General features: G+C 26.6%; 2 protein-coding genes across 3 annotated transcripts in view; one reads left to right on the top strand and one right to left on the bottom strand.

Annotated features, from left to right (window-relative positions):
* LOC107441989 (cysteine-rich PDZ-binding protein) overlaps positions 1-1,768 on the bottom strand; it is a 41,334-nt gene extending 39,566 nt beyond the window's left edge. Inside the window, exons 1-2 of one of the 2 annotated variants that reach the window (XM_071180710.1) lie at positions 1,748-1,768; positions 1,594-1,714 (exon numbers count right to left, since the gene is read on the bottom strand). In XM_071180710.1, coding sequence (XP_071036811.1) covers positions 1,594-1,609 — 16 coding nt within the window. In that variant the 5' untranslated portion in view covers positions 1,610-1,714; positions 1,748-1,768. Of the gene's footprint in view, positions 1-613; positions 673-1,593; positions 1,715-1,747 lie in introns of those variants that run through there. The other variant, XM_043045977.2, reaches the window with a different exon arrangement.
* A 129-nt stretch (positions 1,769-1,897) lies between these two features.
* On the top strand, positions 1,898-9,633 carry LOC110282053 (M-phase phosphoprotein 6). The gene is made up of 5 exons (XM_043045976.2): positions 1,898-2,085; positions 3,170-3,270; positions 4,253-4,343; positions 7,470-7,552; positions 9,327-9,633. Exons 1-5 carry the CDS (start codon positions 2,047-2,049, stop codon positions 9,487-9,489), a joined length of 477 nt encoding a protein of 158 aa, XP_042901910.1. The 5' UTR covers positions 1,898-2,046; the 3' UTR covers positions 9,490-9,633.
* Positions 9,634-23,169: the final 13,536 nt, after the last annotated feature.

The following is a 23,169-nucleotide window of genomic DNA, read 5'->3' as shown; positions in this document are numbered from 1 at the left end:
GATTTATTTTTCAATTCTGACCATACATTTTCAATGGGATCAAAGTCCGGAGAATTACTTATATTACTTAAAATATATATCAGAATTTGACCTTTAATAAAAATACTATATATATATATTGTGCTCGCGACCTTTCAAAAAAAGTTAGAGGAAAATAAGAATCCTTCAGGACAGGGAGAACACACTCTTTAAGAGAAGAGGGCTTAATGTTGATGTTGTTTAATCAGGAAAACTACTTATTTTTTTTATAGATATATATATCAAAATGTCACTCAGCATTTTCTTCTAAGTTTTTCAATTTTAGCGAAAAGAAATACCATGAATTTCATAAAACCTGGTGATTGTGTATCAGAATCGCTATCTTTTTCAGGATATTTTTCTGATTATGTTTGTAATGCTATGTTATTTCATAAAAATGTTTTCATCAGTCAAATATAGAAGAGATATAAATAATATAGGCTCAATTGATTTCTTGAGTAATTAGATATCTTGTTTAAGAAAATAAAATTCATGGTATTTCTTTATTTTTTTACGAAATTTTACTTTTTTTGTTTAGAAAAAAGTATATAATATATAGTAATAAAAATCGACATTGGTAATAAAACTTTCATACACTTGTCGCAAACCATCGTTGGACAAAATGTAAATTCAAATTATATCCAATGAATGTAGNAATAAAAAAAGCATTAAAATTTTTATTGCATCATTTCTAATATTTGGCGGCACATTTTAAGAATTTGGCGGCACACAAAAGTGCCGCGGCACAGTGGTTGAGAATCACTGATTTAAAGCATACTATTTTTTTTTTTTTTTGGAAAAATGAAGATAAATTAATGATCGGCTTTTTTATTGTTTCTTAGTTATCTTCTCAAGCATCCTGGCTCTTCCTACACATTCTGTACTGGGCCCAACAAATCATTGCATGATAGTATCCTAGTGTAGTAAGAATGATTTTTCTTTTAACTCTGACCATAGATTTTCAATGGGACCAAAATCTTTATTATTAGACGAAGAATTACTCATATTACTTAAAATATTTGTCAGAATTTGACCTTTAATAATAAAAATACAACATATATATTGCGCTGGCTACTTTTCAAAAAAAGGTCACCACAGAGTTAGAGGAAAATAAGTATCCTTCAGGGCAGGGAGAACACACTCTTTGAGAGAAGAGTGCTTAAAAGGAACAATGTTGTTGTTGTTTAATCAGGAAAACTACAAATATTTTTTATAGATATATATATATATATCATAATGTCACTTAGCATTTTCTTCTCAGTTTTTCAATTTCAGCGAAAAGAAATACCGTGAATTTTATAAAACCTTGTGATTTGTGCATCAGAGTCTCTATCTTTTTCAGGATATTTTTCTGATTATGTTTGTAATGCTATGTTATTTCATAAATTTTTTTTCATCAGTCAAATATAAAAGAGATATAAATAATATTGGCTCAATTGAATTCTAGAGTAACTAGATATCTTGTTTAAGAAAATAAATTCATGGTATTTCTTTATTTTTTTACGAAATTTTACTTTTTTTGTTTAGAAATAATTATAATAATAAAAATCGACATTGGTAATAAAACTTTCATACACTTGTCGCAAACCATCGCTGGACGAAATGTAAATTCTAATTATATCCAATGAATGTAGTTTATCAAATAGAAAATATTTGATATGAAAACGGTGGCAAACAATTTATTAGCAACTTAAAATTTTGCAAGCAAGGAAGCTTCGATGTCTTAAAAGCCAAATAAAAAATTGAAATTGTTGGTAAATAAACATTTTTGCTGCCAAGCTTGAAAAAAGTTTTCAACAAGTAAACTAATTCTTTTTTGGGGTTCACATAAGCATGTTTGGTAAAGGTCTCTTTTAGAACACGCGTACTTAAAAGAAGTAAAGTGAAGAAATGTTATATTTACATCGGTATCGTAAACAGTAGTTGATGTTAAACATTTATTAAAAAAATTTTTATTTTAGTTATATTGACTGCAAAAATATTTCTCATATATTTGACATAAAATACGGTGTTTTAAACTCCTTGAAAATGGCGGCTAAATTATCTAATAATGTTTTGGAAATGAAGGTAAGTTGTAAAATTGAAATAAAAGAATTTTAGATTGAAATAATGCACATTATTGATTAATAAATTCTAATTTATTGAAAAGTTTGATGTGTTATTCTAAATTTATTAAAATTTTTCATATGTCGAACTGAATTAAAAATTTTATCGATTTCTGCAAATTTTAGTTTTAAGCACTTATATTCAATTTTAGGCAATAAAACATTTGGTAGCAGTTTACTATCAGATGCAACTCTTATTTTGATGATTTTTTATGTTCTTACAGAAAACTACTTAAAACTGATATTTTCTATTAATCAGAAATAGAGATAGAAATAATAAGAAAAATGGGATATTTTATATACAGTGAAAGCTCCAAGGTTGAGTTTCCAGTCTTAGAGTCATTCTACTCTACACTCTAAGAAAACTTAGAATAATATTTTAATCTTATCTATATAATTAAATTTCAGCTTTAACAAATTTATTTCCCTCTTTAGCTTACAAAAACTGTGATCCTTAGTTTAAAGCAATGAACTGTGTTATGTACTCATAATAACTAGGTAATATGTTATGAAGTATTTTTTTTTTTTTTTACCTAGAAATTTTCTAATTTTTTTAACTTAACTTCATTTATTCAAACTATGTTATAGTAAAGAGGTTTTATCTGAAGAACACAAAATTTGATCATTTGATTTGAAAAAAATCAGCTTTTGTCTTTATAAAAATATTTTGTTACTTTTAAGCTCTAAAATATGCCATTTTCATGACATATATAAGAAAAATAACTCTTTCATGCAAAAGCAATTTTATAGCTACTGAATACATGACAGACAACTAACATTAGTTTACCGCATTGCTGTCAAAAAAATTTCACTGTTTGTTTTTACATAAATTTACTATTTGAAACCTCTTTGAATGTTTGACAAATTTTCTTATTCATTGTATTGCTTTAATTTAAAAAATTAAATGTTTTTTTTTTATAAATTATTATTAAAATATAAGCTCTTTTTTAATTCAACAAACTGGTTAAGAGATTGCAAAAATGTTAAAACTATCACACAACATTTTTTTAAACATAATTTTAATTGTGTTTCTTTAATTCTTTAAGTTTATGAAAAAAACTAAAGAAAAGTGTGAAAAGGAAGCTGAAGAGGAAAGAAGAAAAAATTTATTTGATAGTGAGATACCAGAACATTTAATAAAAGGAGGGTAAGTTCATTTATTAAGCTTTATTTCTTTTCGGAGTGTTTAATCCACATTGCATATTTTAAGAGATTTTGAAATTTTTTTATTACTAATTTAGATATTAAGTCATCAGAATAATATTGAATTTAATTATTACTTGATTTTCTTATGATATAGTTACTGATATCTGATTTACTTATTTTTTTAGAAAATACCAGAACTTTTTAGAATAACTAAAGAAAAAATTTTATTACTAATTTTAGAAATAGAAATTAACTCTCAATTCTCAAAGAAAAATTTAAGGGTGAAAAAAAGGTAGCTGTGAAAAAGTGACAGCTATTTAAATAACTTATTCAATTTTATTATGTCTTTAAAACCCATAATCCAGAGGGAATGTGCACTTGACTTAATCTACAAAGTGCTAATTAATTTTATAATATAACTTTAGTTCTCAATGAGACGTAAAAATTTCTGAGACTGGAATGCATTAAAATATTTTATGATCTAAAATCTCTCAACACTTGCATTAAAGTAAATTTACACTTGTTCTTTAGTTCATTTTTTGCAACATGTATATAGCGTTTCAAGCAAAATTAATAAATAATGGTTTAATTGTCAATGTCCTTTTTTTTCCTTTCAATGATTCTAAAATCTCAGACATTCACACAATTTTTATTTTAGAAATCAAACACTTTAGTTTACAAGAATTCTTACGACAAGGTTTGCAAGTCCTCTTCTAACTTTCTGGCGGGGCAGATTTTTTTGACATTTTATTAAATGTTGTGTTAATTTTTTTGCATCCTTTTTTGAGGCTATAGAATTAAAGGAAAGGATATCTTATGAATGTTAAAATCCCTTATTATTGTGCTTGAAATCATTTGTGTATAGTTGGTATTATAATTGTTTCATTAGTAAAATTTTTATGTTTTATCCATTGTGCTAGATTAATCAGTATTTTGTTATTAAGAATTTATATATCTTTTTAATATTTTACTTTTTGTACTAGTGATTTGTGCATAATGGAACCGAGCTTTGTACCTTGTCTTCAGTTGCTGAATGGTAGATTCTCATACAGGGGCATGAACCCTGAAATAGAGGTAATGTATTTGTTAATCATTTTTTAATCTGATTTGATCTGTTTAATGTTTAATCATTTTATAGAAGAAAAAATGTTAAATGTAAAAAAATACTATGTAGCAGATTAAATTGAAAAATCTCTTAACTTTTCAAAATAATATTTGTTTTTAATGTATAATAAAATTTGTCTTTGCTTTTCTTTATCATTATTTTCTATTAACATTTTTATACACTTTCTTTAGGATACAAAATTTTGACAATCATAAAAATTTCACAGTATTTTGTTTTTGATATGGATAAATAAAAAGAGTTTGCATTAAGACGATTTTAATTTTTTTACTTTTTTTTTACTTTTGGTGTATAAAAATGTATTTGCAGAGTTCATTCTAGATGGGATTTGCTAGGTAGGCAGTCCCATTTGCTTTTTGAAGGAAAAATGTTTGCTCTGCCTGCCTTTTGAGTTTGATAATATACCCTGATATCTATATGGTTTTCCAATAATATTTTCAATTGTTTCTCTAAGGTTCTTTAAAATCTGATGTATTTAATAAGGTAATTCAAATTTGAAAAGTGTTAGATTTAGGGCAATTAAATCATGTCATGACATTTAATCATAGTTTTATCCAAAAGTTACTTGTCTTTTTTTTCCGACCTCTTTTACCCGTTTTTTCAAATTCTGATATTTTAAATACATTTAGTATGCTCCAATTTGAGTTATCCCTTTCTAACATGTTGCATTTTTGACAATTTCATCCTAATTTTAAGATGATAATTTTTTTAGAAGTTATTTATTATTTTTTCAGCCCTTTTTGCATGGTTTTTAAAATTCTGATTTTATTACAATGATATAATGGAAATTCAGTGTTTTTATTAGAGGAAAAAAAATGGGAGAGAATTTCTCACCCTTTCTCAAAAACAGGGTGAGATTTCTAAAAATTAAAAAAACACGAATAGACTTGGAAAAAAAATATTTCTTTAATTATAATACATTTTTAACATCTTCTAATTGAATATTTTTGCTGCATCATCATATGGAAAATGTTCTACATCTACTTTTTCATCAGCTATTATATTTATTTGACTGAAAAATATCCGTATTTGTTTAGTTTTAACCGATCTACCAGCATTTGTTTCATTTTCATTTGTCTGTTACGGAGTAGATGTCGCCTTAACAAGATATTTGTCCATCTTACATTCATGCAAAAAAAATTTTAACGTCTTACATGAAGAAGCCTTACTTACGGTGAACCCGTGGTTGCAGAGAAATGTGTTCTGAAAGGGGGCTTGGGGGGGGTCTGCTGTTCGCACCGGTTCTGAACAATACTGGTAAATAGGGAAGATAGATAACAAGGACCGATGCTCAAAATAATGAAATATCAAGGAAGAAAAGTGAAACGGATTTTATTCAAAATGGCCAAAGACAAAATTTTTTTCCAAAATTTGTGCATTTTGAAATTGATTAATAGAGTGCGCGAACTTTTCGTGTTAATAATTTTTTATTGCGAGAAAATAAAAAATATGCGAGATTCTCGCACTGTAGTGAGAGCACTGAAATTTGAATTTCAGTTGTCACTTTTTGATGTGTTCAATTTGTGATGATTAAATCATAATTTCATGCTATTTGATGATAGTTTTTAAGAAATTATAATTTTTTTTTGTTCCCTTTCGCATGCTATTCCAAATTCTAATAATTTTAATACGATGTTATTACAAGGTTCAAATTTGAATTATAAATTTTTAACGTGTACCATTCATGACTATTTTGACAGAAATGGGAAACTTTTTTTGGCAGCTGTTTCTCATTTTTTCTTTTATTTTTTTCATTTCCATTATTTTTAATACAATTTTATCACTAGCTAGTTCAAAAGTTAAGTTATCACTCTTTTACGACTTGTGATAATCTAACTTGTGTTAATCCTTATTGATAGCTTTTCAGCAATTATATCTTTATTTTGCCCATTTCAACATTGTTTTTAAAATTCTGATATTTTTAATATGCTATTGCGACACACAACATTTTCAAAGCCTGATATCTTTTAAATATGCTCATTAAGCTGTTCCATTATGCTATTTTAGTAATTTTTTTAATTGTATAATATATCTTACATTGTTATTATCTCTATCATTTTTCTCTTTAAAAAAATAAAAGTTAAAAGAAATTTTGTTTTCTGCCTTAAAATTATTATGTAAGGCTATAATCAAGCTAGTGAATTTCTTTTTAACTGTTTCATTATAAAATGTATAGCATTAGATTCTTACAAGTACTCACAAAAGTGTAAAAAGATATCCTTTTCATACAACACTTATAATAATAATAAAATAACATAATAAATAGAATTTCGAAATATATTCTAAAATTTCTATCTAGATCTGTAGTTTAGATATCCCTCTACTTGTTTGACATAAAATTAATAGTTTTTATCAGTTTTTATTGTTAATAGAAGAAAGTTCGTCAACAGCTTATACTAGCACATTTTAGAAGTTGATCATAAACGATAGTTTGTAAACATGAAATTTTTTTTATCAGTTTCTAAAACAGAAAAAAAAAATGCTTGCTGCAACCCGTATCTTGAGAATTTTTTAAGTAAATTGAAAATTTTTTGCATACAATTTTAAAATTTGTTTATCCAAAGATAATTCCATGCAAAAAATATTTCTTAATAAATATCCATTATTTTTTACTAATTTATTCAATAATAGTTGAAAAAATTTTGAATTGTGAGGTATGCAATTTTTGACATCATTTTAACTAATGTAATTTTAAATGGCAAAATGCAAAATTTTAACAAAATCAGTGGAATAGTTTCTCAGAAATCGAATTTTTAAAAAGTCATATTTTTAAAATTTGATTTATCAGGAACTATTCAACCAATTTCTCTCAAAGTTTGTATTTTGCTATGTAAAATTACATTCTTTGAAATAATGTAGAAAATTGTATACCTCAGAATTCAAATATTTGAGATCACCCCTTTGAACCATTAAGAATGAGTCCTATAATGTAAAGACGCAATCATTAGATCAAAAGTTATTCAGGGTAATCTGTTTTTTATTTTGCATACTGTACATAATTTTTTTAATTATGAAACATCCTGTATGTAATGCAATATTTTTTTTTTGTTGCTAATATTGAATTTAATTTTTTTTAGAAATTAATGGAGGAAAATAATTTGAAAAATCTTGACAAGCTTAAGCAAATGGATGGAATTTCTGCTAAAGAAATGGCTGATCGGTTAGTTTTGTTACAGTTTTTCATGCTTATTTTAAGATTATGAGTGGATTTTTAGAAATGAAATTATTAATTTTATTATTATAATTTATTTATTTTGTATTTAATTTTTCAAAGTATTATCAAATTATTTGTGTAAGTATATTTAGAAATATAAAGTACTCTAAATTCTGAAATAGAAAGCTATTGTAATAACTTATACACTTTCTTTAGGATACAAAATTTTGACAATCATAAAAATTTCACAGTATTTTGNATATATCGATTTATAGCCCAGTCCTACTGCTGTGTATCATTCCAAATGTGACTCATTAAAAAACGTAGCTAAAGATTTCAAATATTTCTAGATAATATTTCTTTATCATAACATACGCTATACTCATGCTTTATTTCTTAAACTAATCCTATACATTTTAAAAACTTATGAAACATGATATATTCTGAATAAAGTCCAATGCAATAAATTCTAATAGAGGGGAAAAAATTAAGCAAGCAATGCACTGTAATATATAAGCTGAATAATTTCAAGAAACTGAAGGATAAAGATATACCTGATGCTTTAAACAATTAATTTATTTCAACATTTATTTATTTATTACCATTAATTTATTTCAACAATGTTAAAATATGTGTACCCATCTCTGTATGTATATATATTTTATCATTTCTCCATTGTTTACACACATAAAATATGTGCACTATATGTACCCACCTCACTTATTTTCAAAGTATCAGGTGTAGTGACAGTCTGAATGAAATTAATTTAATTATTTAAAAACAAATTAGTTCACACTATTTTATTTTCAACTTTTACTAAGTCTTTCACTTCAGTTTCTTTTTTCTTCATACAATAAGTGTTTGTCTTTTAAATGACTGGTGTGAAAAAGTATGAGAAAGAGAGAGATATTCGTAGAAAGGAAAATATTAAAATAATGTGTGTTACTCATTTCTTATATAAGTATTTACATTACTGCTAGAGAACAAAAAAGGTAGATACTCAATTGAGGGTACGAGTGCTTCAAGGAAAAACAATTGTAGTTTATTATGTGTTTTAGTGTTGATGCTGAAATGCATGCTTGTTATAAAGCAGAAAGCATGAATCTTCGTTTTATGTTTTGTGAAATTCTTTATTGATGTAAAATAAATCAATAAAATAATAATCTTCAAGAAAATAAAAAGGAAGTTTTTTCCTTAAATTTAACTTATTGATATGGATACTAGTAAGTAAGTAATAGATATAATTGAATATACCTTCTTGTTGAATATATATATAATTGTTTACAAGAAACAAGGGGAAAATATTATGTAGAAGTTGTAATAATGATTTAATGTTCTGAAAATCTTACTGTTTAAAAACTACTAATTACATTGCTTTAAATATTTACAAAAAAAAAATATTTTACATAAAAGTTTCAATAAGAATAATCATATGTAGAAATAAATATGAAGCTTATTTATTTCTCCATGTGAACAAACAGTTTTTTTATACTTCATGCAGTATTTTTGTAGAGAATAATAATTAAGCAAATCAACATAACTCAATATAAAAAGGAACTATGATTTTTCAAATATGCTTTTATCCATATTAAATTCATGTAGTTTGGATGTAATCAATCTTTAATTAAATAAACTTTGACTCTTAATGGCAAAAATGGTATCTATTTCTTTAAAGGAATCAAATGAAGATTCTTTAAATCTTAATGAATAAGTATTTTTTTATATAAATTTTTTTTTCTACCTGCTTAAACTACTAATATATATATTTTTTTAATTTTAGGTATTCAACACTTGTGGACAGTATGCAGAAAAAATTTACTACTAAGCGAAAATGGACTGAGCAAAATAAGAATAAAAATGAAGATGAAGATGTTGTAATTTGTTCAAGCTCTTACAAGACAAATAACAAAAGATTTAAGTTCAGAAAACCAATTGATACTTAAATAAAGTACTTCACATTTAAATATTTTACATTGTTGTCTTACATTGTTTTTCATTTTTATTACATTTGTAATGTTTGATATTTCATACATTATCTATTTGTTGTATAATAAAAAAAAAGATCCTGTAATAAAAATTACCTATAATATTTGCCTTTTCTTGTGTATAAATTGTTTTAGTTAAACTTTTATGAGACTTTTTTTACTGTTAATTATTATCAGTTTACTAACTGAATACTGGTTCTTTGTATGGGGAAAAATAAAAAAGTAAATAATAAATTGGTATTAATCTGCAATAGGCAATCACGAACAAAACTGAAAGGTATCTGCATTTCTCTCTTGAATTCTTCATTATTTAAGTTCCTGCTCTTCATGTCAAGAGTAACAAAAAATAAGTGAGATAACAAACAGATAGATTATAGCTGTTACGAGATATACATCTTAACACTTATATTATATTTTAAAAAAAAAACTTATTCAAGCAAAGTGAAAGGATTTTTCTATTTGAACTGTTATAGTGAGATAAGTCTCGTTAACGAGTATTTATTTTTTCTTATTGTGTCGCACTTTTTGTATTCCTAGTGAAAAAAAATTTTTTCCCCACAGTTGATTAATTTTCAAATCCAGGTAATCATTTATTTCGTTATGATTAACGTATTAAGAAAGTGTTCTTACATTAAGCTATAATAATTATATGATTTATAAACAAAATGTTCTTTGTGCTTGTGGAAAATATAAAATTTTCAATATATTATTGTAAATTCAAACAAACTTGATCATATAGTTTTTGAGGATGGAATGCAATTTAAACAAAAACGAATTTTTTGATATTTTATAAGTCAGACTATTTTACTTGTGTTGTTCTAATTTTCTATTTGGTTATTTAAAATTACATAGTTTGAAACCGTGTAAAAACTTGTTTATTTTAAAATTTTTAATTACTAATTACCACTTTTTATTAAAATTTTTTTACTAATTACCCATTTTTAATTATCACTAGCAAATAATAATGGTAAGTAAATAAAGTAATAAAAATCAATAGTAAAATTTTTTTTTTACACAAAATTGTCTTTCGATAAATGAATTTTATAACTGTGTGCAAATTTTTTTCTAATAATGAAAAATTTACTGATACTTTGAAAACCAAAATGTCCAAGCTTTCGAACTTGTCTCAGATTAAACTATTGGAATCATATTTTACAAATTGCGGCTACTCCCCATATTTGGTGGTCAAAACTCCATTTTCATGGAAGAAAAAGTTATCCTTATTCAAAGAAAGTATGTTTCTGCATCTAATTCCTCAACTATATTAGGAGATATTACTAATTAATTAGCATATTTGAAGTTAATCCTTTAAACCATTGAGATTTTAACTTTGTTTGGAAATGCCTATCATTAGAACTAAAATTTTTATACTTTTTCTTTGGCGAACTGTACAGCGCACAAATTATAAAATGAAACACCTTAATACATTTTGATATATGTGTCTGATATGCCCGTATAAAGGCGCTATTCATAAAGGTTTATTCTTAAATTTGGTTAGAAGCGTGCGTAGACGTTACTTCTTAAGTAACGAACACATTTTTCTGGAATAAACAAACCTTTCTTTTCTAGGATTTGGTTTCTTGACCCTCCAAATATAGGCTGTAGCCGCAACCTAGAAGTATTGTCCCCAGGAAAGTAGAGACAGCTTAGTCTTAATTTCATTTTCTGCGTATTTTATCATGTTTCTAGAACTATTTAAGCGTGTGGAATACTTTTTGAATACAACTATAAAATTCGTTTGTGTAAAGATAATTCAGCATAAAAAAATGATTTTTTATTATGTTGTGTTGTTACTTTTGCCACTTGTTAATACCAGCAAGCCTGCTTGAAAGCAAGCGAATTTTTAAGGCAGAGGATGTTTTAAGGAGAGGGACAATTTTTAATAGTAATTGAACAAAATGTTTTAAGGATTAATGACTTTTTCTCACAATTTTGTATTAAATAGTAATAGTAATTGTTTATTTGAATCGATGCAGGAAATAAATCCAAAATATGTTTTTTTTACTATCATATAATATATGTACTTGCTATATTTATTTGCTATATAGTAACCACTANAGTCATCTGGGTCATATAAATGAGTGGTAGACTTTTGGTAAAGGAGCTTAAATTCATGAAATATTCATGACATTTCCATGTTTTAGGCTAATCACTATGCAGAGGAGATTAATTTTTCTCTAAGAATGCATTAAATTTTTTTTCCTCATGAATAAAATCAAAATTTGTAAAAAAAAAAATTTAAATTAGTGTCTTCCGGCCCCTACTCGCTAAAGCTCGCCAGTCGCCAAAGATTACTATTCAATATTATGCGGTTCGCTTTGTGAACCACGCTTACTCCACTCACTGGCAAGCTGTTAAAAATGTCCTAGCATTTGGCATCAGAGAAAATTGCAGAATAAAGATTTTTTTTCCATCCAAAAGTGAGTATCACAAAAATTACATTTTTCGTAATTGGAACTGTATTCCCTTTTTCTTAAAACTTTCAGTTTCCAAATATTTAGAATAAAATATTTTAACTTTTATTTTAGTTTATATGTAGGCAGTTAAAATCCAAACGCTTTGAATTCTTAGTGATACAGGTTTTATCATTAGTGTTGATTTTGTTAGTTACAATAAAGCAAATCATTTTTCAACCTAGGGGACAATATTTTATCACAGTGTTATTTTTTTACGCTAAATGTGATTTATTATATTTTTGTCAAATAAAAAAAGAGGAAGAATAACTCACTCGATGATAAACGTTTTCAGAAAGGAATTCTCTACATTATTTTATAATATTTAATATTAATTATTGAAATGAGAAAAGTGTTAATTTGTCCTTACTGAGTTATGTGCTTATCAGTTTTAAATCAGTTAACAACTTTTTCAAGACAAACACAATTAAATAATCGTTCGAGGTAATTTATCTTAGTGCAAAATTTCTTTGCTGTTGCATTATCTCCGACAGTTATTGTAGCTATAGCGATTCGATTTCATCAGCATGACAATATTTGTATTTGAAATTAGCTTCCATATTTTAAAATAAAAGTTATTTATATTTTTAATTAACTAAATGAGATTATGTATGTTATATCCTGTGAAAGAAACAAAAAGATTTATATTTTCTAGAATTTATGCTAAATTTTCATAATCGTTCTAAAATTTTTCAAATAAAACTTTTTTACATAACTCAAAATCTGTGCTAAACATAGTTACTTAAATAATTGTTAGCATGATTTAAATCACCATTAAGACATAGAATTACTTCTTACTTTTTTTAAAATTAATTTAGTGTCATTTTATTCGCGTGTTTATAATTTACATAAAATTTGTCAGGGATTGTCCACCACAACAATCACAAACATATCATTTTCTTTATAATTTTTTTAAAAATTTTGTTTTATTTAATTATTATTATTATTATTTAAGACAGAAACCAACATTAAAACAGAGTGTCAGTTTTGTGATTAATCTCAAAATAATTGAATAGTTCTTGTAAATGTAGACTATGATATCAAGCTCGTTTTATAGTACCACTCAAAGAGAGATATCTAAAATTTTCTTATATAATTCTTTTGTCGTTTAGTTTAAATTTTACAGTATTAAGTCAGGCAGTATGTTTGATAAGTTTTAAAAACCATTGGTTTTCGATGCAGTTATCATTTAATGACAAATGCGAACGTGATTTGAAACTTATTGTTTCATAAAGTATCTCATTGTGCTAAGTAGCTCTTGCACAAAAAAGTACTACTACTAAGGACTACTCAGCTTGAAAATGGAAGAGCGCGAAAGCGTCACAAATACAGAAGCATGAGCATCACTACCCTTTCGGTTTTTAAATAAAGATAGGAGAGATGAACTACAGATAGCGTATCAGTGTTCAACTTGTTTGCATTTGAGCATTTAAACTGAATGTAAAGTCGTGCTAAGATGACATCACCTAGAAAGCAGCAAACAATTGTTTTGTGACAAAATGAAGGTTCATTTATCTTCGGATAGGCTACTGTTTATGGCAAGCATTGTCTCTGACAAACGGTTGTGAATAAATAGTGTAAAAAGTTCTCGTCAATTGAGTACCGTACAGTGATATTATGTCTGCCTACCAAGACCCAAATGTAGCAAACACAGTGATCTCCAAATGAAGCTATTGTAGCTATTAATGAACTGATTGTGGTAAATAAAGAGTCACTACATCTCTGTATACTTTGCCTGAAACTGTGGTGCAATCACTTTTTCCTACTAAAAATCGTAATTCTTCGCATTGTTTTGTTCTGGACGAATTTACCTTTGACGCGACTCTTCTCTCAATTTAAATACTCTCATATGAACTGTTTAATTAATTATACATAATTGGCACTTCTCGTAGCTTCCTTTATAATTTTAAGTGATAGAACTAGAATTACTATACAGCTTATTTTATTTAATAACTGGCGTTGAACAGCCAACCCAATTCTGAGTTTACTACTTTCAATGTTCAACTCCATAACTTCGTAATTTTGCCCCAACTCAGAAGACAAGGAAACTTGGAAACAAGGAAAGACTGGATCAAGCATTGGGAAAACTTTCCTTCATGAAGGGCTTTTTGATGGAACAAATCTGTTTTTTCGTTGTATAGAAAGGAAAACCACAAAAACATTCAATGGTTATGCAGATGGCAAGGGGATTCTTATCCATGATCAGTCTACCCCTGAGAATATTCTACATCAGAACGGTAGTCGTTGCGAGCCGAAAAAAGAATTAGTATCAATCACCCACCGCTGGGATTCGAACTTGGGACACCTCATTCGATGGCGAATGCTCTGTTCCACGGCTCAGTATACAGTTTTTTTGTGTATACAGTTTACAGTTTACTATCGCAACAGTTTTTCGTCTGGGAAGTAATTTCATGTTTTTCTCCGCACGAAAAACGTAAAATTTATTAAAATATTTGTTACAGTTTTCTACTCATGTATATATGCCTGAAATATAATGTATATTCATAAAAATAATTTTATTCTTATTCATAACAAAAAAAACTGGATAAAAATAAAATTTTTGATTATCTTTATGACATTCCTTTTCCCTGTGGAATGGAAAGCATGCTTGTGACATTTTAATTGTCATGTTATCAGAAACTTAATACAGAAATTTTATTTGTTTTTCGATCCTTTTTTTTTTTTTTTTTTTTTNTTTTTTTTTTTGAACTACAAATAATGCATTTATTTTAAAAAATATCAAAAGAAGTAATACTTATTTAGTTTTATCAAATTTAAGGACAATGTGTGACGTCATATTTTATTTTTTTATGAAATAATTACAGTTTCTTACCTTTTTAATGAAACTATTATGGTTTTGATGCTATATTTTGCTGTGAAAAATTACTGCCCGCATCTAGTCGATTAATATTTCATTTTAATTAAATGTAATGGTCATCAGAATTTTTAACGGAAATCTTTATTCTAACCTTCAATAATGCTGATTAAAATAATTCTTTACAAGGTTTGAAATATGTTCCATAGAAAAAATTTATGTAACGATTATTTTTCGAGCTTTAAGTCTGTTTTAAAGAACTCTAAGTATCCTTGTTCTTAATTTATCAGTTAGTCAGGGTAATGCATCTTAAAATATGATGTTTTGTTTTAAATTATGAGTAAATATTACTCAAAATAATTTATTTTTATATAAACGTGTAAAAATTCATTTTACATTTATTTAAGATCTAATAAAAACTCTATAGCTGTGAAAGTAAATTAATGATTTGAAATTTTTAAAGAAAGGAATAGACTTGGCTAAGAAAAGTTAGCAGTATATTCTATAAATAAAAGAAAATGTTTATTAGAGCTATGCACTAAATTTGTGACACATTGATTTTATGACTGGATAATATTTGAGATAGTAAGAAAGGTTTTTAAGAACGATGCCAAAAATTAAATAAATAATATAGTTTTTTATCTTTATTAAAATATATTATTAAATTATTCCACGCTACATAAAATTTGACTTTAATAAATTATAAATATATCTCTTGATATTAAAAACTTGCCGTAATTTTGGGTGTTCAACTTAACATTACATTTTGCGCAAAATCTATGAGACGTAGACATTTGAAATTAGGAAGGTGTGTAGAAAAGTGTACAAGAAGTTCGCAAGAAGTATGATTCGATTGTAAGTTCGAGAATAATTAACTGTTAAAATTGTAGTAAATAAAATATGTTCACCGATCTTCCGTCCGTTGGAATGCAACTACAGAGATGAAATTTAATGTGTTAATAAGACCATTTTGTATTTTAATTGTAACAAGAATTTTTTTTTTAGAAATTTCCATTTATTTGAAAATTATTGGAATATTAAGTACTGTTTCGTGGTTCCCCCACCCCAACTTTTTTGCTTTAAATATTGACTATTTTTTCATTGTTAGAATAGAGCATTTATGTTTCTCTAACGAGATCATTATTTCGTTATTTCATAAACTCACTCTCGAGTAGATGTCAATCAAAAGTAGCAACAAAAAAAAAAGAAGAAAAAAAGAGAGAGAGTGAGAGAGATTGCCAGATATAAATCTTATATTTATAGTGAAATTTTAAAATAAATTAAAAAAGAAAACTAAAGAGTGATAAGAACTATTCTCTATTTGAATCGTTATAAATTTCGCAAACGAGTAAAATTACTTCTCATTTACTTCTTCATATTGAATCACGCATTCCCGTTTTCTCTAGGATAAACTATTTTTCAAGTTCAGATGATTATTTTTCAAATCCAGGTAATTGACTATTTCATTTGGATTAATAAAATATTCTTACTTAACAAAATATTCTACTTAAAATTACTAGAGTTACTTAACAAAATGTTCTTACTTAAAGGTATAATAATTGTATATTTTGAAACCAAAATGTTTTGTGTTTTTGTGAAAAATGACGTTTAAGAAGAAATAAACCAGAAGGAATTCGAAACAATTACGAAGTTTGGCGAGCGGAGCCACCTAGTAATGTTAAAAAAAAAAAATTTATAATAATAATTCGAATTTTTTTTTAATATATATAATTATTGACTACTTTAATATGTATAATGAGTGACTATTTAATTTCCTTTGCTCTGAATAAAAATATCAGAAAACATCTTTAAAAAAAAAAGTCTTTTAAGCATTTTTCAATTAAAAAGAATAGAGTTATGAGGCATGAAATCGTTCAATAGATTTTCTAGAACACGTTACATTGAAAATAAATATCATTAAATTTCGTACATTTTAAATGTAATTCGAGAGGTAACGCAATTAAAATCACAAAAAGGGAGATTTTTTCTAGTGTCAGTTGCATTAAATTTTTTGTCATGGGCATTTATACATTTTTTTTGGATCAAACTTTAATAGTTTGTTTTGAAAAAACCTGTAGTTATAAAATAGACTAGAAACTATAAATTTGTTTAAATTTACTATGTGTGTGTGGAATTTTTTAAGTTAAAAAAATATTAAACTGACGTCAGCACTTTTTATTTTTAAAAATGTAGTGCAAAGCATTGGTGTGCTGGTAGAGCTCATGTAGCTCCATATCCAGATATTTCACATTCTTCAATAGTACAATAAGTTAGAAGGATTTTTCTAGGAAAGCTTAGAGAAACGGTTTCTGGTGAGAATAAAGTTTGGTACAAAGGAATTGGTTTTAACAATTACTACTATTTGTAATTTACTGTGAAAATATTTGATTTAAAAAGCAACCTTTTGTGATTAACATTTCTCAAAAACATATGAGATACTTACTTTTTTCTTTCAGTATCTAGTAACATTTGTGATATAACATCTAAAGTTGCAATTTAACTAATATTGTGCCAAAACTGGAACTAAAAAAAAACAGAAGAAAATTTCTTAAGTTATAAGTATGAATATTCCATCATTAATATAGATTAAAAAATGAAAACCAACATACATACGTCCCATCCCATTTATAATGTAGAGTAACTCATTGATCACTATTTGAAAATTATATGTTCCGCCATAATTTTTTACTGCTTAAATCCTTAAATTCAATTAAGTTGAATCCCATTTTTACCCTCATAACAGGGCCCTATTATCGTACGGGTCTACGAGGCCTGGGCCCTGGCCGCAGTATCTAAAGAGGCACTAAATGTCAGATGATTTTTTTTTTCGCAGTATTTTTTATTCTTTCGTTAATAATTAATAAATTTTTGCTATGCATGCTTCTGCATTTTGCAATAGATTATTAGTTTGGATTATTATTGATTATTCTAATGAACAATAATTTTTCAGTTTCTATGCTTATGGTACGTTTTTATACGAATAATGTCATTAGAATTCGATATTCTTTCCTATTTTTAAAAAAATACTATTCGTATTTAATTAAAGATTCATAATTTACAATTTATTTATTACAGAAAGAGTTAATATTTAAAAAAATTTTTTATAAGATTTTGTAATTTTTCATAAGAGCGTGACTTTTTTTAATTGATAATTTTTGATATAGAAAATTAAAAACGGAACTTTTCTAAAAGAAGTACAAAATTGAAGTTCAGACCCTAAGCCCAAGCTCACCTTAAAGCATTTTATGAGCTGTCCCTGATCATAAAAAATAAATAATAATTGTTTCTTAATTAAATAAATCTTTGAATAATTATCCTATACATACCCCATATCTTTCATAATAATCATCTATCATAATATAATATATAATTTGTATCCGAGACGTGGGGACTTAGGGGATAGGGCGTTTTGCCTTCCAAGGAGGTGAACCGGGTTCGAATCCCAAAGATGGCTGGTTGATACGAATTCCACATCCGACTTACACCGACCACAGTGCTGATGGAAAATATCCTCTGTGATAGACAGATTATGGGTTAAAGTCCTCTTCCTGTCAGGCTAACCATGTGAGGTTTCCGTGGTTTTTCTCTCCATGCAACGCAAATGTTGGTTAGTTCCATCAAAAAGTCCTCCGCGAAGGCAAATTTCTCCTAGTACTCGATTCAGGAGTTCCCCTGTCTTCTGAATTGGATTCAAAACTGCAAGTCTACAGAGTTGAACATTAGTAGTCGTAAATTAAAAAAATTGGGCTGGCTGTTTAACAACGGTTGTTAAATAAAATTTATTTTGTAGCTTAAATTCGTACCATAGAACTCCGTGAGTACTAGAATTCTATATTTTGATTAGAGTTAAGATGATATTAGAATAAGTTGATATATTTTCTTTAAGATTTAATCAATGGTGTGACAATTTCTAGTTTTATAAGATCCTTGAGAAAGATAAAATAAATTTTAATGTGTGACTTTTCTCATTAAACAAAATACTATTTCTTTCATTGCTTAAAGAAATAAGTTAATCCTTTAACATAGATTTAGAATTTTAATTTTACCAGGCTTAATAAGTTTTTATAATATTATTATAAGTAATGATATTTATTATGGCTTACATATAATTTTAAAACATTTCTTAACGCATTGTTTGATTACTCGTCCTTAATTATTGACCAATTGGTTTTAATTTTTATTTTAGTAATCTAAAGTTTGCACAAAATAGTATGAGAATTTTGAGGTTAAAAAAGGTACAAATTTAATTTAAATTTAAAACTATTACATGATTTGGGCGTCATTAATTATTGCACATGCTGTAGTTTTTATATATTTTAAATAATCTGAAGTTTACACGATGTTCCTTTTTAAAAAAAAAGAAACTCTAGATTAAGAAATGTATACAAATATTTGTAGGAAATTCTACACATAATTTTAAATATATTGTTCGATAAGTTGTCCTTAATTATTACACAGAGAAATTGATTATTACCCACCGTAAAATCTAATTTTATGGTAAAACTCTATGGAACAAAAATGTTATATACTTTAACTTTTACGTTAATATTTACTGTAAAATCACTGTAATTAAATAAATATTTCTGTAAAAATTGCGGTATAAAATTTTAGGGTAAAAAGGAATTTTACAGAGTTCTACACTCAGGGAGCCAGTACTGTTACCGTAATTTGATCTGAAATTTTTTACAGTGCACATGCTGCCGTTTTAATATCTTTTGAATAATCTGAAGCTTACACACACTATCTTTTTTTTTTAAAAAAATTTTAAACTAAGAGAGCTACATACATTATTTCAGGGAAATTTCGCATAATTTTAAAACATTCCTAAATATATTGTTCGATTAGGAGACATTAATTATTCCACATGCTGCAATTTTAATCTCTTTTTAATAATCTAATGTTTACATTCATTATTTTTTCTAAAAGAAATTCAAAGTTACGAAAAAAACATAAATCTCTATAAGAAATTTTTATTTTTCATCCATTATTTTTAAAAATAAATGGAATTAGTTTATATTTATAAACACAATTGCGTATTAGTAATCTTAGACACTCCTCTTAACTTATGCAGGAAGAGGAAGAAAAAAAGTAGATTCCTTTATTTTTTAATTTTATCGGCTATTGCTTATAGTTCCTACAAAAAATAACTTTTATCTCAATGCATTAAACTACTTATGTTTTAGTTACCCCACTAAAAAATCAGTCGTCTTTGACAAATTTAAATTTGAAAATTAAAATTAATGTAGAGAACTAATTTTTTAAAATAGTTTTTAACTTTCCCTATAAAGTATCAATAATTAATATTTTCAGTTATATATTGTGAAATGGAAAGGATTAGAGTACATTAACTAAATTATGAAACTGTATTAATTTGAATGTTTTTCAAAAAAAGTAAAACCCCTACTTGAAAAATATATCTATGTATTTTTTGAAAACTATATTTTGGAGAAAGTATTTTCTTTAAGATATTACATATACTAAAACAGTTTTAATATTTCAGAATTTAAGACTTTTTTTTAATTGAAGAAAAAACCGAAGTTACTTTTTACCTTTCTAAAATTAATATTGTTTAATGACTTTTTGTCAGAACATAAATCATTTTCCACTCTTATTAATACACTAAAGGGAGAGTATTCTTTAAAAAAAAAGAGTACATTGTTGAAAATTTGCTTCTATGAACGTTTGCTTTGTAACTTATGCTAGACAATATGCAACGCAAGTAACAAATTCAAAACTTCCAAGTATGCGAAAGTTTTGTGCGACTTTCTCAACTCTACCTCAAAAATATTGTCCAAGAAACTTTAATTTATCTTTCCCTTTGTTTCGCTTTTTCTTTTATCTTTAAGTCATGGCGACAAGAACCATTAATCTCAAAATATTGCAGACAAAGCATTTTTCTTGGACAGTAAAATAGATTCTCCCATCATAATGTTTTAATAAAAGTAGTTAGTCGATGCCGAAGGATAGGCGATGAATTGGATGTATATGAATACATTTAATTTTTATAAAAATATCACAACCTAACTTTTAAATAAACATGAAAGCATAACTACTTGGGACACATTTACAAATTTTCAAATAACAACCCTCTGAGATGTTTCTGTAAAATTCGAAGAGTTGGCTTTTAAACCAACATGTCGCACTTACAATTTACGTTGAAAAAAATAACTAGGTTAAAAAAATTAAATAAATAGACTTTCAAATTGTTCTCATCTGCCAGTATTAAGGTGACTCTCTAACCATGAAAACTGCACACAGAAAATAGGACTATCTAATTAAAAATTAGTTATTTTCTAGTTCCCGAGTAAATAAAAAAGTTTAATAGGAAAATAATTAGAAGATGATGTCTAGTTTAAACAGTAGAAGTTTACCTATTCTCTGAGAATAGTTTAGGTGACTATCAAAATGAATGAGAAGAAAAAAAAAGGAGATTATCATTACTATCTAACAAAATAGACAATGTCTCCTACGTATTTTTCTAAAAAATTTTTTAGCTTTATTTATTTACGTTGAATTAAATAAGATTAAAACCAATTTGATAGGACTGATGGTTTAGGGCTTTAGTATATGTTGCGCATGAAAATAATTTTTTTTGACTTATACCCTTTTATGTGTTAAACTTTTTGATTTAGTGACTGAGATATTGTTTCCTGTGAAACTTTTTGCAATAAATCAAGATATCAGTAAGAAATCGATAGTACAAGTAGATAAGAAGTGATAAAAGTTTTGTGAATAAAAAGAATTTTTGTTACCAATTTACACGTCTGAAGTTGCTATTAAGACCAATGAGGTAATGTGTCCAGTATAATTGAATGAGACTAAGCTTAAGTCAATAGAACTAATGGTTTTAAAATAATAAAGGTTTTATGCGCAAATAGGTACAACTTAAAAAATGCAAACAGGCTAACCATGGGATGTTTACGTGGTTTTAAACCTCATCCAATGCAAATGCGGGTTTGGACCATCAAAACACCCTCACGCGAAATCTAGTTTGTCTCAATGCTTGATAATGGAGTTTTCTTGTCTTCTGAGTAGAGTACACAGTTTCAAAGTTGATGGTTGCAAACTCCAGAATAGGTCGGCTGTTTGACACCGGTTACAAAAAATAAATAAGTAAAAAAATAAAAAATATTGGAAATGATTTTTGTAATGATAAGGCTTTTAAAAATAGATTTTTTTAAAAATAAAAAAAACGTCGTTCATCTTTAAAAAAATCACGCATCTGTATCACGCATGTGCATACTGTGCAAAATTTACGCATGTTATTACAAATAAAAAAAGAAACTTTTTTGAAAAATAAAAAACGTTGTTCGTCTTTTAAAAAATTACGTTTCAAAACTAACTATAAAAATTACGCATGCAATATCAAAAGTAAAAAAAAAAGAATAAATAAAAATAAAAATAAAAAAGCAAGAATTATTCCAGCTGAACAAATCAAGAAACATATTTCAATGTCTCAGTCATTCTTACAAACGTACGACAACATGTTTTTGGTTTGCTTTTAAAATTTCCACCCGATCGATGTGTCCAAAACCTTCACGAGGGCAATCCATTCTCTTAAAACTCAACACAAGTTTTTGGGAAGTTCTTACAAATTAGTAGGAGCAAAAATTTAATAACTTATTTTTTTTATTTATTTTTTATTTTCCTCATATCCACTGGACAAGAAAACATTAAATGCATGTTAAAGAACAGAATAAAAAAAAGCGCATATCATGGAAAAGCAGATGCCACCAAGAACCATTAAGCGAGCAAGTATCATAAAAAGTTATGAATAAAAGATAAAACTCAATTTCTCAATTTCGTGTGTGTATTTTGATATCTTAATTACTGTCTTGGGAAATGCTGTTTTTGCGTGTCTCATATTTGTCCTGATATACGCAGCAAATGTTCCGTACCGGGATTGCGTACGTAAGTACATTAAGAGAGATATGCTGCATGAATTTTAAAAAAATTCAATGATCCAAACTTGTTTCTTTTTTTTCTGCTTTTGCTTAATTGAGTTTTTAGTACAAGTTGAACTGGTTGTCGTATATGAGTTGTTAGTATATAAAGAGATCCATCACGATTATCCTTAGCTTCAAACATTTAAGGTACTTTATTTTTAAACATGCAGCGCATGTTTAGATAAGTACATTAGAGTTATTTTCCCTGCACTTTTCCTACTTTTTCGCTCTGAACTCTTACTATCGTGCAATCGTGCTTGCATCTTCAATACGGTGCCGAGTTGGACAATATTGTAGTGCAAATTAAATTATTTGTAACTTAATTACAAATAACTACGATTCAGCTTGAACGTAGAAAAAATGGTTTATAATTTAACGCGTTTTTAAGTTTTTAGAAACCTTGAACGATGATATGGTTCAAGGT

Source organism: Parasteatoda tepidariorum, chromosome 1, assembly GCF_043381705.1.
Source record: "Parasteatoda tepidariorum isolate YZ-2023 chromosome 1, CAS_Ptep_4.0, whole genome shotgun sequence".
NCBI classification, from domain to species: Eukaryota; Metazoa; Arthropoda; class Arachnida; order Araneae; family Theridiidae; genus Parasteatoda; species Parasteatoda tepidariorum.
The sequence above is the reverse complement of the archived record's forward strand: the minus strand, read 5'-3'. Positions and strand labels throughout refer to the sequence as shown.